At 39.8% G+C, this 26,663-nt stretch overlaps 1 protein-coding gene across 1 annotated transcript in view; it reads right to left on the bottom strand.

The window, feature by feature from the left end:
• The window catches only part of LOC124156444 (nose resistant to fluoxetine protein 6-like), a 69,528-nt gene that overhangs the window by 16,193 nt on the left and 26,672 nt on the right, over window positions 1-26,663 (bottom strand). Inside the window, exons 3-4 of the mRNA XM_046531000.1 lie at window positions 5,528-5,787; window positions 4,408-4,622 (exon numbers count right to left, since the gene is read on the bottom strand). Coding sequence (XP_046386956.1) covers window positions 4,408-4,622; window positions 5,528-5,787 — 475 coding nt within the window. The remainder of the gene's footprint in view (window positions 1-4,407; window positions 4,623-5,527; window positions 5,788-26,663) is intronic.

Below are 26,663 nucleotides of genomic sequence, written 5' to 3'. Positions count from 1 at the left end.
AATGGCCAACGGAAATTATTTGATAGGGAATATAAATAAGTACAAGTAAATCTGGGAAGTAAGAACAAATAGCGCTTGGTTTTTAAATAAATTCAAGTGTAACTGCCAGCTACATTGATTACGATCCCACAAAAAAACTGTAAAAAAATGTCTCGCTCATTTTGATATCACTGCACCGCATCAATGTATGAAACACGATTGACACAATTATAATAATTTATACGGTTATAACACTATGTTTGCACTAGGAGAATCCAAGCCGTAAGAGTAGACATATAAGCGAAATTTCAAATGACCAAGGATGAATAAGATTAGCTCAGGGTGACAAGAACATATGAGATAAGGTAAAATTTTCCACAGCTCGGAAGACTTTTTCAGAAAAAATTTTATACCGTGGCGGAAATATTGGAGCAAATTCATTTCTACAAGGTTATCATAAAAGAATTGTGAGGTTTTGACCACGCTTCAAATGTAAGCAGAATTAATTACAGTTTATGTATTTTTTATTTTTCGAATTTGTCATCTCGAACAGTTTTTTTATAATTATTAAATTTCAATATGTGCGCCCTTAGTCGCTCGACAAGAGAGAAATTCGGAGTCGACATTAGTGTACTCCTAACGCAAGTCACCGAGGGGACCACGGCTTAACGGCCAATCTGACGGACTGAGTGCTGTACTTGAAGTGCCCTCCTCAAGGCCTCAGAAATATCTATGCCACCCTATCCCTACTATCTTCCTATGAATTACTGATACCGCACCATTCTTTTAGGATAACCCTAAAAAGGGTTCAAATCACTATGTTAACCCAAAGATAGGTGTTCATCGACAGCTTGAATGAAAAGCTGATACGTTATTCTTCGTACAATTCCTGGAGTAATTTGTTCCTTGAGTAAGGCTAACAAAATCTCGATGAACTATACAACACGTCTCAAGCAATAACGACGAAAAACAAACGAACTATTTCTCGATCTCCTTGTATCAAATCATCCAACCGTAACCCTATTAAGTATAATAGTGATAAAGAAGCTCGTGGAAACCGTGCCAACTCCCTTTTTCATTTCAAATAGTTTCAAGCGTCCAAAATGGATTTAAAGCATTGTTCCACCGGTTTAGAAACAGACGAACGACTCCGTGCCGGGATTTTCGGAAGCTTGTTTTGGCGAATATAAAGGACTGTATTATTGGAAAAATAAAGGAAAAATTACTTAACATTAAATTGATATCGTCCTATATGCCTTATATTTCCGACGATTTAATAGTTAAAGTCGCTTTTTTTAATCTATATGAACAGTAAATAAATTAAATTTACTTTGCCTTCAACATAATACAACCAATATTCTTAGCTATTATTAACGCCGATTGACACGGGGTACGTAATCGCACAATCTGATGCGTGTATTAAGGCGCAGTCAAATTTGCGTCGTGTAAAGCGGTGAGTTGCTATAGAGCGTTCCACATTTAGTTGACAGTACGGGCCTTATGGATAACAGTGTTGCCAAGCTTCCGCTCCGCCGGCAGGCATCCTAACAGCGTATGCAACCACACATAATATGGCGCCAAAACGGTTTAGTTCAAAAAGGAGTTAGGGATCGCACGAAAGACTGCGTAAATTAAGGAATGTTTTAGCGTATATTACAATACCTTTGCGGCAGTATAAAAGGAAAAGTCTTTTGTTATTTCATGTACGTACTTATTCAATGCACAAACTGAATAATGAATAATCTGTAATGTAAAAAATAACAATAAATTGAAGGATAATAAAAATTATAGCCGCTCCTGAATGAGACAAAATTTCTATTCCTTCCATATTATGCAATATTTGTTGGCTCTAGCTAGTATTACATGAAAGGCGATTTTGTATAAGACATCATCAATCTTTAATTTTTCTAAATTTTCCCGTACTTGGTTTATTGTTAATTAAAGATCTCTTTTCAAGCTGACATCTTCAAAGCTAATTTCCTTAATGTTCTCTTTCTTTCACCTTGTAGTAGGCAAGGATTCCAATTTCCTTGAGTAATAAGAGGCATTATCTACCACTATAATTGATCCTTCGGGTAAGTTTGCAAGAAGTGAGTGCTCAAACCATCTCTCGTAACACTCGCCACCCACTTCTTCATGCTCATCCATTGAGTTCTTTTTGTACAGAAACACATGCGATGCTCCTTTTATGAACCCATTTTCCGTTCCTGCGTGTATAATTGCAAATCGTCCTCCTCGGGAAGTGGGGGCCAAGCCCAGTATTTAGTCCAGCAAGCAAAGCTTGACGCGGATTTTCTAATTGTTTGTTTCGCAAACTAATGTTCACTATTTGTCCAACATTAATCCAACTTTCGCCTGTTAATACTCTCGTCCTGTGTTCGCGACGATATTTTTTTAGCTGCCTTAAATAATAATTAATTGTGCCACCAACGAATAATATCATCCCTTTCGATAAGGATGATTCTTTTCCCCCTGCGTTCGTACACGCAGCCTATGTCCAAAAGAAGACGATATAGTGTTGTCCTTTTGTAATCTGGGAGAATACTATCCATATTCACCGGGTTTCAGATGGATTTTAAAGTCGGAGGAATAATTTTCACGAAGGATTCATGTACCTTCCTTCTAATTCCCGATCTCACCAAACCGTCGAAAATCACTGCCCTCGAATTTTTGTAAGGCTGTCTAATTTCTTTAGTTTTTGAAGGAGTTACCAATGGACCACGGGAGCTTTCCTTTCTCACTCTGTAAATAGTGAACTCCTAGCACCCAGTAGCCTTCGAAGCTTCTCGGCAGGCCTCACTAATGCTGAGAGATTTCCTTATGTACGAGAAGACTTTGAGCACCAACTGTCTTTCGTGGCTTATGAGCTTCTCACCTTTTCTCCTCTTCTTTGTATCGGACATATTGATTGGGCGTGTTACAGCAGAGATAAGTGTAAAACACACTTCACAATTCTCAAGTTCAATACACCACACAACACTTGTTCACTCCAAAAAAATGCAATGACAAACTGAACGCCTTCGTAAATTCTTCCCTCGGCCCCTTCGGCCTGGGTCGCTTTTGGGGCAGGTTTTATGGTACCCTATGAAAGGAACTCAGAAAAAACCCAAGCCCCCTTTTGTAAATGCGTGCACTGGATGGGGTAGTGTTTGGTACAGATTATGAGATATTCTTTTTCTTGGTTTCCCCGATGGGACCTAAACACCCAAGGTGAAAGAGTCTTACTTCCAAGCCGCTTGCTTACTTTCGTGTATCAATGTATTCAGATAAAAACACTGCTGTTACGACGTATAAGTAGGTATTCTCTGTTTAGGATATCAAACGAATACATAAATACATTTCATAGTATGCATTGACAAAAAACTCCTTTTCCGCCCGAGAATTTTCCCTCTGCGCGCAAGAAAAAGCAAGAAGCCCGCCCAGCGGCACCGTAATATTTTTTCTTAAGATCAAAACCTTGTAACTCGCTTCAGAATTGATGTAAGTCAATGATTTTTTCACCAAAAATAACCTTGTAGTTTTCTCCACATTTGGTACGCAGCATATAGGGACCTACGACGTAAGAAACGTAAGTTAGTAAGCGACTACTTTTTACCTTGCAAAAATCAAAATTTTCTTGTCCTAAAGTGTGTTACGTCGGCATAACAACATTAAAACTCAATATTTGTACAATTGGTGAAGATCTTCAAGCAGAAAATAGTGTGAAGAATTTTTTGCAAAAAAATTCAATTCAATACAGTCAACGGTCAGGCAGAAATTGCGAGAAGAAGATAAAGTAAAAAAATACACGTTTCTGACGGAAATTTACGGAAATGTTTTTTATAGCTTTTGTTATAATTTTTATCGAAAAACTATTGGCGCCAATGAATGCAGCACCTTTTTCTACATTAGAATAAAATTTTTAATCAGTGCATAACGCAACTTTAATTTCCGTGCTGTTGTTGACAACACCGCGCTCCTGGCCTTATGGAGATTAACATGGGAAACGATTCTCCATAAGAGCCCATACTGTCAACTAAATGTGGAACGCTCTATAGAACCCATGCGAAAATCCATAAATGTGAGATGACAAAATAGCCCGTTCTAATTTCGTTCGTGCATTCGCACAATTTCACGCCATAATGAGAAATTAAGGCAGCTATAACCTGCGCAATCACGTGCCCTCTTTAAAATGGCCTTAAGATCTCTCGTCCTTTAGCACCGTTTTTCTAAATGCATAAGTAAATCGCATGTATGAATGTGGTTAAAGGAAATTGTTTTTATAACTTTTTTGGAGAATTTAAAATTCACAAGTATTCAGTTAGAATGAATTTTTGCCTTAGTATGGACAGAAGTTTCAGAAGGATTCTTTTAATTGATCAAAAGAATAACTCGACCACAGTTCCTAAAAAAATCTGAAGTGCACTGCTCTCTTACAGACTTCCTTACCAAAACATGTAGTCATATCCAGATAGCGTCACGGGCTCCTCCACCGTGCACAAAGATTCATCGACAGTGGCAGAAGCCAGAATGCCGAGAGCGGGACGGGCTCTCTGGAGGACGTGGTTCAGCGCCGTCTCGAGGTCTGTGGATGAACAGCTGGACGGAAGGCAGAAGCCCCACTTGAGTCTGTCGCGCCTGTGCTTGGATTTGTCACCCTTGTACTGCAATTTCCAATAGAAAGCATACGTGTAACAGCATACTGTCAATCACAACGGACAAAGTCTGTGCAAGCGATTAGGATTATGAAAGAAATCTCAGACAGTGCCCGTAACCTAACAGCAAAATTGACCGCCAAAATATTGCCCAGATGATTTGCCAGCATATAACATTTTAGAGCTAAGCACTACTTTATTTTAATACAACTCATCATTATAATATTTTGCGCTAGACTCTCAACCTAATAATCCCCACGATAAAAGGACTAGCCATACATAACTCAGGTAAGCTTTTAATATCCTGTAAGTAATCTTTCAAAAGTAAAAATAATCAGTACCTATGATATAAGTTTTCATTAACATCTCATCATGATAATCAAATTAGGAATAAAATATCTAAGACAATGCGAGTAACTTTTCAGTCTTTAATTGACTTTTTCCAGGGAAGGAAAATCATGATTTCATTCATAACCTCCATTCATCCAGGATTCTATGGCGAAGAAAAAAAGTTAATGATGCATTGAACGAATACAAGGGGAATAGCACCAGGTTAATTTCTTTACTCTTACACTCATCATAACACTTATACATCTTATTTAATTCAGTTCAAAAACAGCACGAGGCCAATTACAGAGGACAGAGAATAACAAGAGAAACTTACTAATATTTAGCAAAACGTAACCAACTACGAACAAAATAATATTCAACAGTATTTACAAATAAATAACAAAGAATGGTAGACTTTATCAGGTGGTGCGAGGAGTAGGGAGAGAACTACGATAGAGATTTGATCTCATTGATCTATCTCGATCGCATTTGTATTAGTCTCGATATACAGAAGATTTTTGATCCGCAGGATTAAGCTCTGAGTTTAAAGCCCATATTCTGCGTGCATCACAGCTGTAGCTCACCTCGACCACTTCCCAAGCGGACACCATTGGGTCAAAGTCCACGGCAAATGGGGAGCGAAAGCCTTCATGATGTTCACTCAGCCGCTTCGCTTTGTGCGCGCCGTCTTCGGTCAGCTGGACGGAAGCGAGGCAGTACTGGCCAGCGACGGTGGCTCCTTTCCGATCACGGCCACGAACCCAAACACATTCGTCAAAGTCTCCGAGACGATAGTAGTTCCCCGAGATGATCCCTCCGGGTAACTTGGCACCCGCGTCGAACACTGAAATCAGAAGATGAGGGGAAATGCATTACTCACTCAATCACAGATTCAACGCTGAGGTTGGTCGGCAAAGCGAGGGTGGAGCTCAACACGGACTAAGCCACGGGCGAGTAAATCTCACCAATTCTTTTCCAGGGCCACCTAGAACTTAAAATATTAAGCCTGGACCCGGACTTTGATCCCGCGACCCTGTGATAGGCAGTCAAGCGCTCTACACCCTATGATGCAACGCTCCCCAAATAATAGGTGCATATAGAAACATATGCGCAACTAAAAACGACCTGTAATCTAACTCCACACGAATAATAATATATATTTTCAGATCAATCGTTTATAATCCACATTTTAAACGAAATATGTTGATGATCATGAAGTTATGTTTAAACCAAAGAGATATACCAAATATAAAATGCCAATGATATAGCAAAGAGAAACGTAATATGAACTTTAAATATTTCAATGAAAGAGGAAGATATAATGTAGGTTTTCGTCACTTTCGATGTCAGACGCAAACATTCGCGTAACACATCACGCATCTTGGTTCACTTATATCTACATCCAGGATCTAGGCGCCGCATAGGCGAAAGAAACCCCCAAAGTGAGGCAAATCCCAAAAAAGAATCTTACCAAAAACTTTTTATTCCTTTCTAAAGTAAAGAAATATGTATCTGGCATATTGCTGCTGCTCAAGATTTTGAAAATATTGCGCATAGATTATAAGAGGGCTCTTCAAAAAGTATCAGACCTTTTGTCCTCCCGCGTAAACGAATGAAGCGCTGGTGACCAAGCTTTGATGTCACGAAAGTTCCTGTCCCTGATTCGGTGGAAATCTTAAAAACTCTAACAGATGATGGACTTCCACAGGACTACCCAAAATTGATTGAATTATGCCTTAAAAACAACTATTGTCTTTACAACGGGGTTACATATGGACAAAAAAGTGGTGCGGCAATGGGATCCCCGCTTTCTCCCGTAATATCCAATTTATATATGGAGTTTTTTGAGAAGAAGGCACTTGGCACGAGTGAAGAGAAACCATCATGCTGGTTAAGATATGTAGATGACACTTTTGTGATCTGACTATATGGCCTAAATAAAATCCATCCAGACATCAAATTCACCAAAGGAACTTGAAGAAGGAGGTTGTCTCCCTTTCCTAGATGTCCTGGTTCAAAGAAAAATGGATGGAAGCCTAGGCCACTCATTGTATGGAAAGAAAACCCACACCGACAGGTATTTGAATTCAAGATCACATCACCATCCACAACAGAAGGCCTGTGTCATAAAAATGCTAATCCACCGCACCAAAACTGTGTGTGATGCAGAACATATCCAAAGTGAAATGCAACACCTTATGTGGGCTATAAAAGGTAATGTCTAAAGTGTCTCTTTCATAAAAAGAGCGTTGAAAGAAAAACGTCTGCTTCAAGATGATGACCACAATGAGTTAAAGTCATTGGCATACGCTAAACTCCCATACCTGTCCGGAGTCACAGATAGAATCGCTAGAATCCTTCGAAAAAGCAATATCAAGACTCGCTTCTGCACGGCGAAGAAAATTAAAATTTTTCTACCTTCACCGAAGGATAGCCATCCTCCTCTTCAATCTATGGGAGTGTACGAGGTTCCCTGCTGCTGCGGCAGAAGCTACGTGGGGCAGAGCAAGCGATCCATCTCCCAAAGGGCGATGCAACTTCATAAATGGGACGCATCAGCGGTCTCTGAACATTACGCCTCTATCTCGGGGCATAAAATAATGTTCAACCATGCACGGGTATTTGCGAAGACGGAAGATTACCATCCACGCGTTATAGGCGAAGCCGTGGAAATAGCAAAAAGGCCAAATACTTTCTATAGGGAAGATGGATATAACCTCAGCCGCATATGGAAAGGGTTCCTGGCCCAATCTAATGCCCGACGCCTATCGCCTTTCGCGGGAAATTCAAATCGGGTCAACAATGGGATAACGAACCCTATATAAGATCGGGACGAGAATGTTTCCCCTCCCATTCTCTTCAAAACGCTCCCAGTAGGAGTGAAACGTCGAGCAGAAAATGTTGCCGACGCAAAATTTCCCGAAAGGAACTTATCACATAGATAAAAGAAGCTGCGAAAATCTTCAGACAAAAAAAGACTTGAACGGTTCACTGGATTTTCGGAAAAAAAGTGGTTGTTTTTGAGTGTAGGTAAAAAGAAGGAAAATACCATGAAGGCAGGAGAATATTTCCTAGTATTGTTTTATGGAGGAAAAGTTTTGAGATGGACTAATTAAATCAAGGTTCAGACAAAGCATAGAGAGGATAGCTCTAAGTAACCTCCACTCGCCGACTTTTATCTCGCTAATCCACCACCAACGTCAGATTATCACGCTAATAGAGTCCCCGAGTTTATCAACAAGTGCAGAAATAGCGCGGAGTCTCCTATCTTCCTTCAGGATGGGAATGGAAGAATAATCAATTTGGGGAATTAGTATCATTTCCAACTACAGAACCTCGGGCCCGGGAGTTCTCTCTAATCATCGTTATTTTCGAGTGCAAAACAGGATGTGAGAGTGCGGTACAAAATACATGCAAATTTGGCACAACAGCTGTGAGCATTAATGTTTTTTCTACTACCAACATGATTTGAGGGAGAAATAGGAGTCGGTCGTTGCGTAGCGATCGGAGTAGTTGGAAAACCAGCATGACACATGTGTCGGCGAGGGTGGCCTATATCTTCGAGGGCAAACACGCGTCGCACAGATTTTTATCTATCTATAGAAAATAAGCGTTTCTTGTCCTATGACTGTTCCACACGAGAACCGAGTCACTATTCTTACCAAAAGATTACCTCGTTGGCCTAGGAGCACGTCTGTGGACGTGGTCTTTAACTTCCACCAGCAGCGAAGAGCATTTATTGATGTGCTGAGACAATTCTATGAGAAATGGTGCCTACTTGGAATGATGTTTTAAGTAACTATTTTTTCAGCATAAGTTACTTTTCTTCCATTCGACCATAGCATCATAAAGACATTTTTTAGAGGAATCTTTTTATTGTCAGCTATGCTTTTCCTAATATTATTAGAAGCTCGAGTAAGCTTATCAATTAAAAGCTCGAGTAGGTAAAATTACGACCATCACATTACTACGTTTTTTGAAATTTAAATGGACATTTTGCATATAGTTGTTGGCGCCAAGATGTTTTTATTGTGCTCCTTTTGACGGCCTATGGATCGAACTTTTCGTTTTTGTTTTCTTTGTTGGTGGTGACTAGTGAGTGCAGATTGTTGCAGACTCTCATATGCTTTTGTCGAGTCAACTTGTTCATTTCACCTGCTTTTAAAATGCAATCCACCAATTTTCTTTGAAATTGATATTTCTTATCAACTCTTTCAGAAAGAAAACAGTTATATGCAGTAAAAGTAGTGCTAACAATTTTATAATTAATAAAAACAACCAATGTCTCATAGCAATAATGAATCATTGAGTTTTTATATACTTTCTAGCAAATACCTATGAATATTAATCTCTCTTCCGCAAAATGAGCTCGTAAAAATACAATTATTTCTTCGATATGCCACATCATTCGTACACTAAAAAAAAAGGATTGGCTGAAGCATCCAGTTACACAAGTGAAAGTTGGATGCAATATCAACCGCAACAGACACGGCAGCCAGAGCCATTGTGTATACCATCCAATTAAATTTAACGGTTCTGATGTTTAAGTGTAGTCCATACGCAACAGCCGAAGAGACCGCTAATCCGACAGTTGGATTCGACAGGCCGCACGGTGGTGAGGGCGAAGAACATCGCTTCTACGTCAGAGTCATCGCTATAGTGACAAACTCCCAAACAGTTCTTATAATAAACAACTAATAAGTTCACATGTTTGGCGTGCTTGGTGGTAAGGAAATAGTTTTACAGTTTTCTCCAGTGAGTGAGAAAATATTGCCATCCATTGCCAATTTTAATACTTTTTTATACTCCTAGAGCACTTGAAGATGAGAAGATATGGATAACCAAACAAGGGATTTTCTTGATGCTTTGGGTCTTAACTGTCTCGTGGAAAACATTACAATCCCTCAGTATTCATTAAACATCCACATCATATTAAACATAAACATCAACTAAATGACATTAATCAAAACATTAACATAATATTAAATGTTAAAATACGAATGAACTGCAATACAGAGCTGTGTATCACGAACTTTAGAACTCAGATCCAGGATATCGACCTCGTGTCCATAGTGCAAGCTATGTAACATACCACAGAATCTTTTGTTTTATTTTCCTCTTGATGTACCAACCCTTGTGTTTACATGTGCAAAATGTTTAGGCTGATTAAAGCACTGTATTAATGGCTTAAGATATGAGTAGGAAGTAGCTTCCTTTTCATGTATGGCGTCGGTAACTAATCGCAAAAGAGCACCCAATAATCAAAAATACACGTTTAATGATGTTAAAATATTTAAATACTTGTTTCAGCTCCTTATTGGAATAGTGGGATGTTGATGGACAACTGTGAACACATAAGAAAAATTCCTCGTGAGTTTGTGTCAGCTTGCCTTGAGGTGCCTTGGATAAAGTGGAAGTTCACTCGTTACCAAAGTGGAATACGTGTTGCAGTTGGTTTCAGCCTTCCTTTATTCTGAAAAATTGAAAGAGTAATTTCCAACGAAAATGACAGAATGTTTCGTCTACGAAGTGCTGTACATCTACGGTTTAGATGAATTTTTTAATGGTTACGAAGTTCTTGAAATCAGCATAGTCAACTCCATCGATGTTGCAAACTTCATAACTTTCCAGCCGGCAATTGTTGTGAGAATGCCGGACTATAAATTGTATGCAGCCTTCACGCATGTTGCTTAACAAAAATTTTACCGAAACTTTGTTTATTTTTAAAAATTTGCTTCCTTTTGTAATAAATACGCATTTAAAAATATCATTGCTGTCTTATTTTATTGAACCTATATGCATTATTTATGGCATTCGATTCCACATAATGGTGACCTGAGGTGAGTAAGTATTCAAGGCAATGAGTTGGAGTGCAAACGGTTAATCACGAAATTTATTGTAAATGGCCATGAAAGGATAACATAAGGTTACTTTCATATGGTGTAACTATTAATAATAATAATAATAGCCGCTGAAATACCCATTCATCAAACGCTACGGCAACAACTTTCAAACCTGCGGCATCCAATATAGTTGGGCGTAAGACGCAACGACGCTGGCAGTGGGTTCTAAAAAGTTGGCTGTCACAGCCATCTCTTACGCAGCCATTTAAAATGGCGCTCTCACCAAATTAAGTGGACGGCCATTGGACGGCTCCCCAGCAACCAACAAAGCAAGGGGACTGCATAGAGGAGACCCAATTCCATCCCATAGAAGGCTTATATCTGTTGCCAATTTGGTTGCATTTTAAGCATCAGATTTCAAAAATGTCCGCGGCGCAGTGATGAGTGCCATGCGATCCACTTTCTTCCAATATTTTGCATTATAATGATTTTCATTGCGAGGAGTAGCTTTGAAAAAGTGAAAAATCACATCATAAGAAAAATTTAGATTAAAACCGCTAATTATACCTTATTTCCCCGTTAAACTCGGATCCATTTGACGGTCAGCGGCGCCAGTGGCGACTTTTGTAAGCCGATTTAAATGCGCGGTGGATGATAACACATTTAGAGGCCGACTTGAGGATCCACTTTTATAATATTCGTGCAACAAAGATAGCTACGGGGGCCAACTCTGGGTAACGACATCCGTTCTTTTCTTTCGGTGCAGATGGAATATGATCTATTCTTTCACACAACACTCTTTGCAAGTCAGGTCCCAAACAGCAAATACGTCTCCACCTCCTCTTGTCCTAGGCCTCCCAATCGATTTCCCTGTCCTTATGCTTAACCTCACTTCGTCGTCATTTTCATCCTTCTTCCTCTTCTCTTTTCTGCTTCATCTGCTCCCTCGACTGCTAGCCTGTTGGCTTTCACGGCGAACTAGTCGCAGGAATTGTTCTCGGGTTCTCCATCGGGTCAGGTTTTCCATTGCCGACGTTTCTACGCTCGACTCGCGTAACATCATTATTACAGATAAGTGTCGAACTGCCACGAATACTGCGAGTGATACTGTCCCAGTTACTTTATAAAACCATTGCCAGTGCATTGACTACGTCAAAAAATCAACAGGTGTTTAAAATTGACATGAATAGTGCGTTTTTTTTTGTGCGAAAGAAAACCTTAAAATTACTTTACAGGAAACTTAAATTCCAAGAAACTAATTATAAACACAAATAAGAACAGCCCAACAGTATAATAAAATTTAAACATATTTTCAGCCATTTCAACCTCCGCATTATTTTGTGTTAATCATTTTCCCATGATTTTTCAGCGGTATTTTGTTTTATTATTTGCTTTTTTCTGTTATTTTTTAAACATAGCTTTTGTATCTTTAAGGCCATTATATTTTTTCAATCCTTTCAGACCACAATGAAGGAAGTACGTAGGAGGACTCATACGTGAGTGATATTTGTAGGAATTCTATGTTTTTATGAAAACAATCCAAGAGAACAAGCATGAATAACGAACTATGTTTATAATTTAATTCTGAATAACAGATTGGCTCTCCTTGGTTATACACCGCTTGATTAATGTCAATAATTGAATCAATAAACATTTGCACAATGTTAAGTTAAAAGTTGATAACTTTGCCAAGATTTTAGCTCAAAATTTAATGCATGGAAGCGGTTAACGATACCGTAACTACGGCGCGAGCGATAACAATATCTCTAACTGTAACTGTCACCTATGTATGAAATGAAATTTTCCACCTAAGAAATAATTTTCGCCGCTGTTGCGCGGAATATTTACATACGAAATGTAGAGAAAACAATTAATATATGATAAAATTTTTCCATCAACCTCCGTTACGTTATTCAGAAAAAATATCCTTCGCAGTTCTTGCCATGTCGAATAACCAATTAAGCATGGTTTTAAAAGCGTTTGCTCCCAATCAGATATTTAAATATTCATGGGCCTTCTCGCATGCGAACATCCCCGGCATTGGTCCGTATTTATTCTGCTGCTATCATGAACTTCAGGTTCACATATTAATTCCTCCAAAACCAGTTTCCTCATACCATTACTCGAAATGGGTCTTACGCCATTCACAGATTATTTTTTGTCCTTCCAAACATCTCACTAAATGCTTTGCCTTGCCATATGGCCGACCCACCGAATTCATCTACTGCTTGCGTTGCACCGCAGTGCCCTTTCTTCATCCGTTCTCCGATTCTTTAGTTTTTCTTTATCTATCTTCTATGTATATAAAAGAGGATCTGTTTGTCTGTCCGCTGTCCATTTTAATACGGCAACATAGATTGCCACCAAAGTTAGTACGTAAGTGAATCTCATGCTTCCAAATCCCGTAGTGTTACTTCTGGTTGTGTCCAAAGCGTCCTGTGCGTCGCTTTCTCATTACCGTTAGTTACGTCACGTCATAAAACTTCTGAGGTTAGACATCCTGCCTAGTAGGCACACCTCATGACACGATAAAAGGGAAAACATGACTCAAAGGATTCTACACTTAACTATAAATCACTTTGGTGTAAACCTTTTTGCTGGGGTATGAGTTCGCACAACGTGCTTCGTCTGCACACGTAGGGACGCACGTAATGATCAATGTTGTGGAGTGGGGTATTAGCTGAACCTATGCGCGGTATACGGTAATCGTATTTTCCATTGTTTTCTGTTACACACGTATACCATTATCATACTTGCTTAGTTCCTTAACCTAAAAATCCTACCATGTGACCATAAAATTCCAAGTTTCCCACTTCACTGGGTACTATCATTAGCAACGTCGGGTCGCCTGTTAGTCAGAGATGAACGAAACCTACAGCGTAATTCCAATGCATTTTAACTTTTCCTGACCCGTACGCCCTTTCAAGTGCCGCATTCCATCCCTAACCCATTATCGAACTTGACGGCTTCGCTTCCAAACGCCGTAAATCGGAAAAGAGTGAACTACAACGGCTCCATCCCCAATGCTCCCAAGCAGGTGGGCGTGGTCGCTCGCCACCTCCCGGCCCGGTAAAAAACGCGCTCTTTCTCGTTCACTCTTTTTAAGTTCAAGGTCCGGCCGTGGCGCGAAGGAAAGGAGAGAGAGAGAGTGAGATGCGACTTAAGCCACGGTCGCCGGTCCACAACGCGACGGGAGCGGGAACTGCCTTCATTTCCGCGCGGCGGCCCCGAGCGGACGAATGAGGCGCAACTGAAACAAGTTTCCCTTCTCCCGAGATGACATCCCATCCCGCTGCCCTCGCCAGCAACGAGATACATGAACCTTCTGAACCCGGTGGGTACATGACCCCTGCCCGCACCGCATGATCACGGTGTCTAGACCATCGACTCATTGTCAGCGGCGCGCAAGTCGCCGGTTGCCCTCCCTACCGGGATCAATGGAAGCGATGCCCACCTGGAAGAAACAAGTACTACGAGAACTATTGTGATAATGGAAATATAACGTGTAATGCAAGATTAATCACGAAAGAGCAAATATTCTGCAAGGAAGAAGACCGGACATTTTTTAAGAGAATAAGCCAGAGGGAAAATTCACCTATTGCTAAGTGACGAGATGCATCACTTTAAATAATTGAAAACATAGAATGATTATAATTACTTTCGGAATTCTCGCCGGATTTGGGCAGCAATTGTCAGCGTCTCTGTCATTAACTTCTAAATCGTCAATTCATTGTTTGCAATCGTATAGTAGAGCCACCAGTTGGTAATCGATGTGCTTTAAAAGCTACAGGAAATCCCAAGGAAACTTTTTCCGTTGTCCCCTAAAAAACCTTAAATGTTTTACATCTGACATTTGAAAACTGATTGATCTGGCTGCTACATAATTTTGCCTTCGACTAACATTATTCTTTGTCACGTGATGAGTTTTTCTACTGACAGGAGGATGAGGGAGGTGATTAGCTGGCCACTCTTCTGCTACTTTTTCTTTCTGCTTTTCTCCTCCCTCCCACCCTCCACGCCAGTTTGCCAGCCGGCCCTCAGCGTAGGGGAGAGGGCGGTCCAAATCACACAGACTGGTTATCGCCTCCCCGCCCTCCGCCCCGCGGCGCCAAGGTCGAAGGGAAATTCGATGGAAAAGCGTGCGGGTGCCCACGGATGATGAAGAGGGCGGGAAGGGGGGGGGGAGGAGTTACAGGTTTACGAGAGGTGTGCCTTCCCTCCCCCTTCTTTATGGGCACCACCTAAACACGCCGATGACGCGACGCCAGACGTCATCAGTCGCTCCAGAGTCGTCCGTTCCGGTACAAAGACAAGGCCGAGGTTCGTTCAGGAGAGCACCGCTTACATAGTCGACGGATTCAGCTCAGTCGCTCGCACGCTTCTTCCCATGACTTTCCTTCTCTACCATTACCAGCAGTTTTAGGTTCGTCCACCTTTCCATCCCTCGCTCCTTCCACATCCTGACCCACACCTGAAACCCCTTAACGTGGCGTGGCGGTCATTCATTTAAACGATGGAAATGGGAATTATGGACACTAAGCCGGCCCTAATTTTTCAGAATTGAGAAAAGCTACGTTTTCCTAGTCTCAAAAATGATCCAATACGGTGGTTTCCTAATTTTTTTTTTATTGCCTAAATCCAAAGATTATTACTCCTGGAGTACGTATTTCACGCTTTTAGATTTTTAAATGACGATATCTATTTTTCGCGATTAAATGAAAAGTGAAAATTTTCAAGCGCGCGAAAACGCGACGGCTAAGTATGAACGCTGGGAAAACCCCGTGTGACGTCGTTCTGGTTCCCGCTGCCGCCAAGTGAGGTGACCTTGGGGCGAGGCTTTAAGCATTGATACGACGCAGGATGCTAGCAGGTAGCAGAGTACCCTGCTAGCAGGTAGCGCTCGGCTTAAATAAGGATTATTAATACCTCATCAAACGAAGGAAACTTTCCGACCATAGGCAGTTTTAATAGATGATTATTAACAGACGTTTCCCAGAGCTCTGTGCCTCATGCATGCATTGGTAATCTCAGACGATGTAAAACTCCTATCTACTCGTATAGAAACTAGGTCACTGTGACGTCACGTGGAGTGGCATCGCATTGGCGCCAATGTGGCCTTTTTCAAATGCGGTTAAATACACCAATGCCGTTCGTCTAAACTGCGATTCCTAAAACCAAATAATTTGTATATTATGAATACGCTAATGGTGGGTAACGAATCGCAATCAATGCCTTTTGTTTTCTTTGATGAAAGAAACTACCCTATGGAGGTTTATATTCACGTGCTAAAATTTGGTTGTAAAAAATAACGGGAACCCTTGGCTAGGACCCTAAGTACTGAGGACTATCAATTGAGTTTTCTGGGGATGAAAATGCACTATCCTGATTAAAAACATGAAAGTAAAGGCCATAGGAGCGAATTTCCGTTTGTTTTGACGTATCTCTAAGCGTTTACGAGATATCGTCCATCATAATGCGATCCACCCCCAGGCTTCCAGGGCTCCACCAGTAGATAGAAATATCCAACAAAGAAGAAACCAGGCAGTCAGTTCACGGATGTAAATCAATGAGGAGAGAGAGTTAATTCTTGAGCATCTTGTGCAAAGAATAAAAAGAGCAAAGAATAGGAAGTGCAAAGTTTTTGAAGATTGAATAAGAAAACCAGTGAAATAACTAGTTTACCATTAATACACGTGATGTTCAGTTTAAGAATACGCTTAATTTGTTGTTTTTTTATTTAAAAATAGATTTTAACTACAATTTTTTTTAGAAGGGACATCCACGAGCCGACTATAGAGAATTACTAGAGTTGACGATATTATTTCTTGGAGGAGTCCCTTCAGGAAGCATTGGCTGAAAGCAACCAGGCCCGATGCATAACAACCGATAGATGTCCAAAGCCATTTATTCTATTAAGGTGTGTCTTTTTCGCTCGCAGATCTACTTGAGCCGGGTCCAAGAAGATGGCCTCATGCACGTCTCCCTATTTGTGGTGAATTTATGAATTCAAATGTTTTTCTCCGCTCCTTGTGCTGCATCTACTCCCAAAAGTGACCTGCAGATCCTAAAAAGACTTTTTACCCACAAAAGTGATAGCCTGGACAGCGAAAGCAGCACAAAAAAGGTTGCGAGTCGGTAGGACTGTCAATGTTTGACGGATTATTTCCTATGCGTTAAAAGGAGAACGTGATACACCGTTTGAGGACATGTGATCCAGGCACCCTTTGGACATGATGACCTGACCAAGCTATCTATTTCAAATTTTGTCACTGCTAATTCAAGAAAGCTATGTAGTACATAAGACATATGCACTGCATTCTTTGATGCGCCTACGAGAGAATAGGATGACCATCCTGACTACAAGAACAGTTTGGAAATTATTCCGGGTCCTTAAGTGGTAAATAATGTGCAGAGAGAGCGGTGAAACTAAATCAAGATTTTAAGACAGTTACGAAGAAGGAGGAGAGTTATCAAAATGTATTACTATTCGTACATTTTCTTCGTAGGACAACCCCTAACGTGCGCAAAGACACTTGGACAGTTGTCAAATACTGTACGTCTGTGGAATATTAGAAATACACTGAAAATGTATTTTATTTAGGTTAATGTTTACTTAAATTAAATGACATAGTGAAAATAAATTGATGACTTTTGATGGAAAAATTTTGTCATGTGATTTAAATCCTTTGCAACGTAAGCACATTTCTTTAGAGCTTATATTCCAGCAGGAGCATAGACTTTGCTGAGGGCGGGGAGGAGTTGGAGGGGAAGTCTAAAGCAGGTGGTGCATGCCAGAGACTTCCCCTCCGCGGCGCCGCGGTGAGGGGTAGCGCCCTCGGAGTGAATCGCATTACGATGGGCGATATCTCATGTGCACTTAGAGATAGGTAAACAAAAAAAGAGAATCGGGACTTAGGGCTTGACTTTCATGTTTATCATCAGGATGGTGCCTTCTCAGCCCCAAAAAACTCAATTGAAGGTCCTCCGTACTTAGGGCCCTTGGGGCTCGGGTTCCCGATATTTTAAAGCAACCAAATTTTAGCACGTGAACATAAAACTCATTTGGATAATTTTGAGACTAGGAAAACATAACTTTTCTCAATTCTGAAAAATAAGGGCCGGCCTGGACATTGGACACACAAATTGACATTCTATGAACTATAGACATGGATGGAATGATGCACACTCGTGCGGGGAAAATGTTTTGGTACAGGAAACTGCTAACCATCTTCACTGGCTGAGAATCCTAAGATTGGTTTGACGCAGCTCTCCGCTCAATTCTCCCATCAGCTAATCTTTTCACACCTACTTATTTATTTTCTTTCGCATCCTCCTTTGCCTGTTCATTATATTTCATTCGAGATCTTCCTTTTCTGTTCCTGCCACCTACTTGTCCCTCCATAATTGTCTCCATCAGGCCATCATGTCTCAAAATATGGCCCATCAGTTTATTATCTCTTCTTGTCAAGGTTGTCGGGAGGCTCCTCTTCTCACCCACTCTTCTTAGGACTTCCTCATTACTTACTCGGTCGATCCACTTGATCCTTATTATTCTGTAGCACCATATTTTGTAGGCATTTACCTTTGATTTCTACGCGGCTGTCATTGTCCAATGCCCATGTCTCATTTGCCACAAAATATTAGTATTAGAATATAACTAGCTGCCTGAGATTTCATTTTCAAAGTGTCTGACATTCATTTTAGAATAAACTCAGCATTATTCTACAGCATTTGCAGTAGAGTGCTGAATTAGAATACAAAGTTCATTCAAAATCCTAGTATTAGATTTTAGACCTTCTACCTTTCTCAGCCGTTACCGGTCTCACCACAGGGGATTTTGTCCAAAATTAAACGTTAACGCTGAAGCGACTTAGTTAAATAGTTGGCTGTTGCTGAAACCAACATGTAATAGAACACGCAAAAAAAACGATCTTCGTAATACGTTCCCCGTCTTCCCCGAAATACGTTCGTTTGCCGCGATGAAAAGACTGCGAGCGGAGCGAAAGAATCAATGGAAAGGGTCACCATCGCAGCCTGTTCCAATGCTGCCGGGAGCCATAAATGCAAGCTCATGGTCATCGGTAAAAGTGCAAAACCACGCGTATTTAAGGGTATACACCAGTTTCCTGTGATTTACAGAGCCAATAAGCGAGCTTGGATTACGCAAGAATTATTTAAGGAATGGTTTCATACTAACTTTGTCAAAGAGGTCCGAAAAAATTTCAAGGCTCTTGGACTGCCTGAAAATGCAAAAATTTTATTGTTGTTGGACAACTGCCCTGCTCATCCTCCAGCAGAAACTCTCGTCGAGGAGAATGTTATAGTGTCTTTTTTGCCGCCGAACTGTACTGCTCTAATCCAGCCACTTGATCAGGGGATAATAAATAGCCTTAAGTGTCACTATCGAAGTGAAGTTATGAAAAATATCATCAACCGTGACACTGCTTTCTCCTATGAAGAATTTAAGAAGGAATTTACCCTTAAAAATGCAGTATGGTGTATTGCCGAAGCGTGGGATAAGGTTACTCCCCAGGTTTTGAAAAGATGTTGGAGTAATTTGCTGCCGGATTTTCAAAACCGCTGTGAGGAAACTGACGACATACCAGAATTTGATGGCTTCCAGGGTCCGTCGAATGATCCCGTTTCTCATTTTATAAATTTTGTGAAAGAGCTGGATGCCGACATAAGTGATGAAAATCTAAAAGAATGGAATGCCTGCGACAATAATGCCCCAGTGTACCAAAGCTTGACCGATGGAGAGATAATGGATGCAGTCACGGGTTCGACAGTTGATGAAGACGTGACCGACAGTGACTGCAGCTCTGATGAGGAGAAAATTACTACGTCGGACGCAATCACTTATGCAGAAAAACTCATAAAGTACTTGGAGCAGAGGCCCTCTTCTTCCAACGATATGGAGGTATTACACATGCATTGGTTGAAAAACAATTTAATACAAGAGAGACGCAGCCGCTGGAAACAGGTCAAACTTACCGACCTCATGAAGAACGCACCAACAACCAAGTGCGCGGATGTTGCTGCCACAGATACTGCGTGCCACTCCACCCATGGCAAATAAATATCCAATGGACGTAATGGTAAGCAATTTTTTCAATTTTTCGGGATTCATGCCGCTAGGGAACGCGTTGTTTATGAAGTGAATGCCAAGTAGATTTTCCAAAATACTCGCGTTTTCCGCCCTTAAAAGATTAGCTGGGACTATTAATATTAAATTGAAGAATTAACATTCAAATTCGATTGTTATTTACGGTAACGTACTCGAAGTGGGATTACCTCCGATCGGAGGATTTGATAATTACCGATAAATGTATGCTAGTAGTCGTGAAAACGACATGGAATTTGCGATAGCTGCATGTTGAAAAATACGGAGAGGCAAAATGTTGATATTCCAGTCGGATTGTAAAAATATTATTTGCCATATTTATTTCATTTACAGTTGGCCTTATCAAGAGTACCTCTGCGATTTACGGACGAAGAATATTTTCAAATGTTTTGAACCTTTTTTTAATCACAGATGGCAAATAGATATCCAAGATTCTCACCATAATATATATTCAATAAATATCCAAGATTCTCACGCCTTTCATCATGAATTTTATTGAGTTTTTCTTGATCCCTTACTCAGCAATACATCATTTCTGTTGATGCCAATGCACGTTCCGGAAAAAAATATTTTCCGTATTGCAGTGTTGCCTGCATCCAGGGAACAGATCTATTTACCGGAAATATCTTTAATCCGGAAAGGGTCTGGTCCCACGCATTCCGGATTATCGATCTTCTACTGTATGTTGTATGCCCATACCCCGTAATTCGTAATAAATATATACCCATTACCTCGTGTAATCTCAAAATTTTTGTTGACATAGCCTATTCTTCTAAATAGAACAAAGAAAAACGCCAACTCCGGTTCTTGAAAGCAAGTCACTTTCATCTATGTAACCGGTATATTCACGCAGTTCGGATGATAAAAAGCGAAAGAAAAAAAAAGAAAAAGGAATTGAAATGATGAAGAAGAGAGAATGATGTGATTTCAATTCCAGTAACACTTTTATCAGCTGGTGCTTTTCGAACGAGTCTTTGTGCCTAACTAGTCTATCTAAGAATACAGCTGGCGAATTCTTCCACATATTACAGTCATGATAACCACCGCCGTGGTGCGCGGTGGTTATCATGAAAGCTTGATCATACCGATTAGATAAAGTATAAAAATGGTGTTATAATAAATTTTATCAACCAGGGTATAATCTTGTAAAATTAATTCACATATACAGGGTGGCCCATTTATCTTGACCACCCGAAATAACTTTTTGTACAGATGTAAATTCAAAAATGTGTCAAGCAAATGTTCATTAGCAGTCAGGGGGACATTAATCACCCTATATTTTTTATTCAGCAATTCAAAATTGTTCACTGTCAACGTCAGCAAGGGGAGTAGTTCCTATACCCACATGACTGCACTAAACGCTAGTGAGTCAGTCATTTTTCATAACACTGTGTTTATTTTAATGGCCCACTGTGAACATTCAACATTTTTGAACAAGTCTTTAGGAGAGGAAATGAATTGCCGAATAAAAAATATAGGGTGCCATTTAAAAAAGACATACCGCTGTTCATATCTTTGTACATAACAAAGCTACAAGGAAGGCAATCATGCTGATTAATGTCCCCCTGATGGTTAATGAACATTTGCTTGACACATTTTTGAATTTACATCTGGACAAAAAGTTATTTCAGGTGGTCAAGATAAATGGGACACCCTGCATTGCGCCCAACTATGAGCTGGATGAAGCGCCACGGATGGAACACCTACGGCCAATCCTTACTCCGATTGGGCTCAAGGAGTCCGAATCATTCCTGTTTCGAGATAATTGAAATCTAATCAGCGACGTTTCAGAGAAGTCATTTAATACAATCGACTCACGGAAAGTGCTTTTCGCGAGATGGCATTGACGAAATTTACAGCGCTCTCGACATCAAGTCCATCACTCTGGGGTCCAATTTCACGGCCTTCGCTTCCCAATCCATTATATGAGGCATCCACCTTAGGAAAAGGTCAATCGGCCAATATTTAATCTAATTCTCGAGGCCTTGAGACAAGGAATCCATTCCCATATCAGCGACTAGTATGGCGGGAGTTCTATGCAAAATGCTAATGGAACGGGATTCCAATCCCTTTCAGTAAAAAACGTTATTTCAAACAGAATGTGATACTTACCCGCCCATTATATATTCAAATAAACCGCGTGGCACTATTATAATTTCCTTTTAAAATTTCTGCCATTAAAATGCAATGTCACTGAATATTTGTGCGTGTAGAGTAAGGATGAAGAAGGATTAGGGGAAGTACTCAATCACTCGCTATCGAATATTTGCACTCACTATTCAAGACACTGATGGAACCCGTATAGAGATAGAATACTCCCAATTATTACTTACATACTGTTATATATTTCAAATGTATATATAAGCAATAAATTAATTTGGTTTAATGTACTTTACAGTACTTTAGGTCTAGATTTGTAGTCGTTACCTGAGTGCCGTTCGCTAAGTGACCACTATACATATCCAAAAACTGTGTTCCGTTGTTGTATTGAAGGGGACGGTTGTCCCCCGACTCTCCCACAGGACACCGGATTCGAGGGTAAGGCTTCAAGCTCACCTAGGAGTCCTCTTACAGAATTTCAAGATGACTGCCTCTATTACATTGCACATTATTCATTAAATATATCTCTTTAAAAGACTTTCGCACACCAAATTCCATCAAAGCAAAGATAGTTTTCAATGAGCGGAAGGTAATAATGGAAAATGCTGACGAAAATCACATTGCCTCCGTAACTTTCCCGAACAGTACAGTATATTGCTATGAACATTAAAGATATTCACCCCTGCATTGCATTAAAAGTTGAATTATGATTGCGAGCAACTGCATGTAAAGTATCAGAGCGCAAAGGTTCAGAGATGGCTTTCAAGTAAATATGATGTATCCATCGAAAAACTTTCCTGTCATTTGGAGAAGTACGTTTACTACGGATGTAATACACGTATTTTTCCACTTGATGGCTGTAGAAATGATAAATGTATTATAATGGCTCCGGTAGCGTCAATCAGGTTCTTGTATTACTTCAATTACCGAAGATTTTCGACCATGAAAAGTTTTATAGTTGTTGTTGTCAACAAACAAGGCGAAACTACACAAGGATATAACGCAACAAGTTAACCAACCAACTTGTTAACAAGTTAAGTTAGGACCCGAGGACGGAAGCTGGAATGCGGCCGAAACAATCGTCCATCAAGATGAATCAATGCGGCCTTAATACAGAAAATATTTACCCAACAAGTTAATCAATTTGTTCCGTAAAGCCTGCTAGACGTTCTCTAAAATGGACAATAGCAAAATAAACAATAATTCTACGTTTGATTTCACGCCATCCCCAAGTAGATGTTTACGTGTTGGTATTATGACATTGAATATTATATATCGCATGTTCCTAGCATAAAGTAGAGCTGGTGTTATTATGAATGTACTAGACCGGGATATCAAGTGCATACATAAGCGTCATCGGTGTTCGTTTTGGCTATGAAGGTAGAAATTTTGCAAGGTCCATTCTATTGTGTTGCATGAAATATAGATCCTGTGTAAAGCAAGGAATACTAAAAAAAATCGTTGATTCCTCAACAAATTAACAGCGACTATCGTTACAAAAGTTAACGTGAAAAGTGTCTTATTTCCCACGATAAGTTTAAAATCCAGCATTATCTGCCATTTCAACAATTCTTCCCTCTCTTTTGTGAATTTAGGTTCCCAAGTACTACAGACTTACAAATGCAAATGCCACCGCAAGTTCTCCCTGTGGCTGTGTGAATGTGTGCATTGAACTGAAAGCGGTAGAAAATTCTGTCATCATTATTAGAGATGAACTAAGAGCAAAATCATTGTCTTCCATAATATCTTGTACGATATGCGACTCTACGAGATGGAAGTTCTTAATATTAGTTAAATGAGACATTGCAATATTTCCACTGGAGTTATTTTAACAGGACGCGTTTCGTTGTTACAAACAACATTATTCTCGTCATATTCATACCGGGGAGACAGTTGCTAATCGACGCTTTTTTTATCCTTCAATGCAGGGTAAATTTAAGTTACTCGTGGCCAAATCATTTTCCTATGCAATGCACGAAAGACAAGAGATGGGTTTGGAAAAAGTACGCGGAGAATTAAGAGTTTTGAATGAAAATCGGTCTAATTCTTCAACGAGACCGAAGCTAAAACGCTCGAGTACCCTACTTTGACGAGTTTAATTCAATGATGAAAATTTCATTCACTTGTATCAGCTATTTCCGTCTAAAAACCACTGCACTCTTTGAGGACATGACTTGAATTTCCACTGGATGCCTCAATAGTATTTTCTTAGGCCTTTCTATTTTCCGCATTAGGATCTAAGGTCGATTAATTCTTCACGGTGTTTTTATACGGCATGATAAAATTAAATATGATTTTTTTCGAGGTAACCCCCACAATAACGACTATGAGTGTGGGCATAAATCAGTTAGCTTTTTGTTTATTTAGTTAATTGTGTATGGAATTGATCTGATTGTATTTTGGGGAGTATTATAAAAAAGGAATGAGAGACGAGTCACAAAAAACTAATTAATATCTATTTATTTAAGCTAAACAATACAAGTATAAATCTACCGAAAACTGTCTGGGAGGGGAGAATTAAATGCAAATCAAAATTATCCCTGAGATTCGGTCAAAATGAAACACATTCAATCGAATCAAATGTAGAAATTTCGTAATTTCAAAATGACCAAGAATCCAACTTTAATGACAGTTGAACGCCGAATTATGTGTAAATGGCGTGACACACCCAACTAGTTTGAAATGAATAATTTATGTTTTCTGTGCACGGCTAACAGGGTGGACTGCACATTCCGCCACAGCAGTGTATTTTGTCATTTAATGCTACCTTCTCGCATCAAATCGACCACGGAACAGTGCGAATGATGCCCACCATTAACCAGTTTTTTTAAGCAATGACGCTGATCACGCGAATGACCTTGGAATTCAACTTTCACCCAATGCAGAGATTTTCAAAATACTCTCATTCATCGTCACTATAAATCTCTTTATGAAGTTATAATGCCAATATGAAAACGACTGAAGAGAGAAAACGGAGACCTTTAATTTCGAATGGAAGAACGACTTCGCGTCGCGGAAAAGTGGACCCAGGGTCACGACTCGCCACTACCAAGGAGACATGGAAAAGATGACACTGATACGGAAGCAGCTTCTTGATTTCGCGAAGTAACACCAACTATCGGTGGGCAGAAAAATGACCGAAAAAGCACACCATTCAGCCAAGTTTATTTATCCTTCATCTTTACATAAAACAAATATTTGCCCCAAGACGAACGCGGTACGAACTAATGCCAACATTTATGAACGGCTGCGCAAACTTTTGTGCTTCGGTTCCTTTAGCCAATTACAAGCAAAGTCCCCAACTTTAGGAAGCATAACTTATGTAATTAAATGTTTATGTTATGGATACTTACTTACATATCTATATTTATATGGAGATAAGTATTGTTGTGTTGTTGATCTGTCTAAGAAATTCAATAGTATTAAATGGTGATCTATGCGATAGCTATATCTTCTTATTTATCGGCCATCAGACACAACAATAACGTAACTACAAGGGCATTTTTATAACCTATTCCCAATCCCTCTCCAAAGAGGAATCACCTTCACTCACTGCATTACATCGCCGAATGCGATACGTTCTCTCTTCTACGCAAGGCGACTCCAAAGTTGGAATTTCTTTCATATTCAGAACCCAGTCTCCTCTTTTTTGACTTTGAGACTGAAACGCTTTTAATAAAGAAAAAAGAGAACGTTCTCAAAACAAAATGAGCTTTCGTTTCTATTTATACGGTTTAAAAATATTTAGAGAGGAGTAACACAGCGGAGGGCAGGTCCTTCATATGGGAGATAAAGATTAAATCTCGATAAGATCCTACGCGTGATTTGACACCAATAATCCTCGCTGTGAAAGCCTACGTTTCAAAATCATACATTGCATGTGCTTATGATAACCACTGGCTTTTTGGATAAGTGATATCTAAACAAGAGGAAGAGCATGATGTGAAAGTAAAATTTCTCATGGCCCTGCTAAATCATTTCACTGGCCTTCAAAAGAGAGAGAAGACGTACCCGTAAGTAACATCACTCTGTCAGCCCTACCATTACTGAAGGTTCTGGAAGAATGTACTTCTTCAGCGAGAGTGAGGCTGACTTTGTACGACACCAATTCAGTCAGACTCATTTCACCGCTCTTTGAAAGTAAGTTTTATGATTGAAGTGTATTATTTAAATAATAATTTCAATCTATCACTCTATCAGCCCTCCCATTAACAAGGGTTCTGGAAGAATGTACTTCTTCATTGTAAGTAGGGCTGACTTAGTACGATACTAATTCAGCTAGACTCATTTCCCCGCTCTTTGAAAGTAAGTTTTACAATCGAAGTGTATCATTTAAATAATTTTATTTAAATTAGTACTTTCATTTATACTATAATGTACAGTAAGAGTTTAGCAAATGTTGATACCATTTTTTCTGTAAACAAAACACTTCAAAAATGGATTCATTCCAGGAAATGAGCATCATTTCAGAGTTTCTGAGCCATTTGGGCTCTCTTCCCCTCACCTGCCGCAAGCCAAGTATTGTTCTTCAAAAATTATATGAGCAAGAGTCAGATTCACCAAACTACATGTTTGGTCTTAGATTTACTGACCATTATTTCAAATATATCCTCATGAAGGCATGGATACATTTATACTTATTATCTTACAGCA

This window comes from Ischnura elegans, chromosome 3, assembly GCF_921293095.1.
Source record: "Ischnura elegans chromosome 3, ioIscEleg1.1, whole genome shotgun sequence".
NCBI classification, from domain to species: Eukaryota; Metazoa; Arthropoda; class Insecta; order Odonata; family Coenagrionidae; genus Ischnura; species Ischnura elegans.
This window is presented reverse-complemented; position numbering and strand designations above follow the sequence as displayed.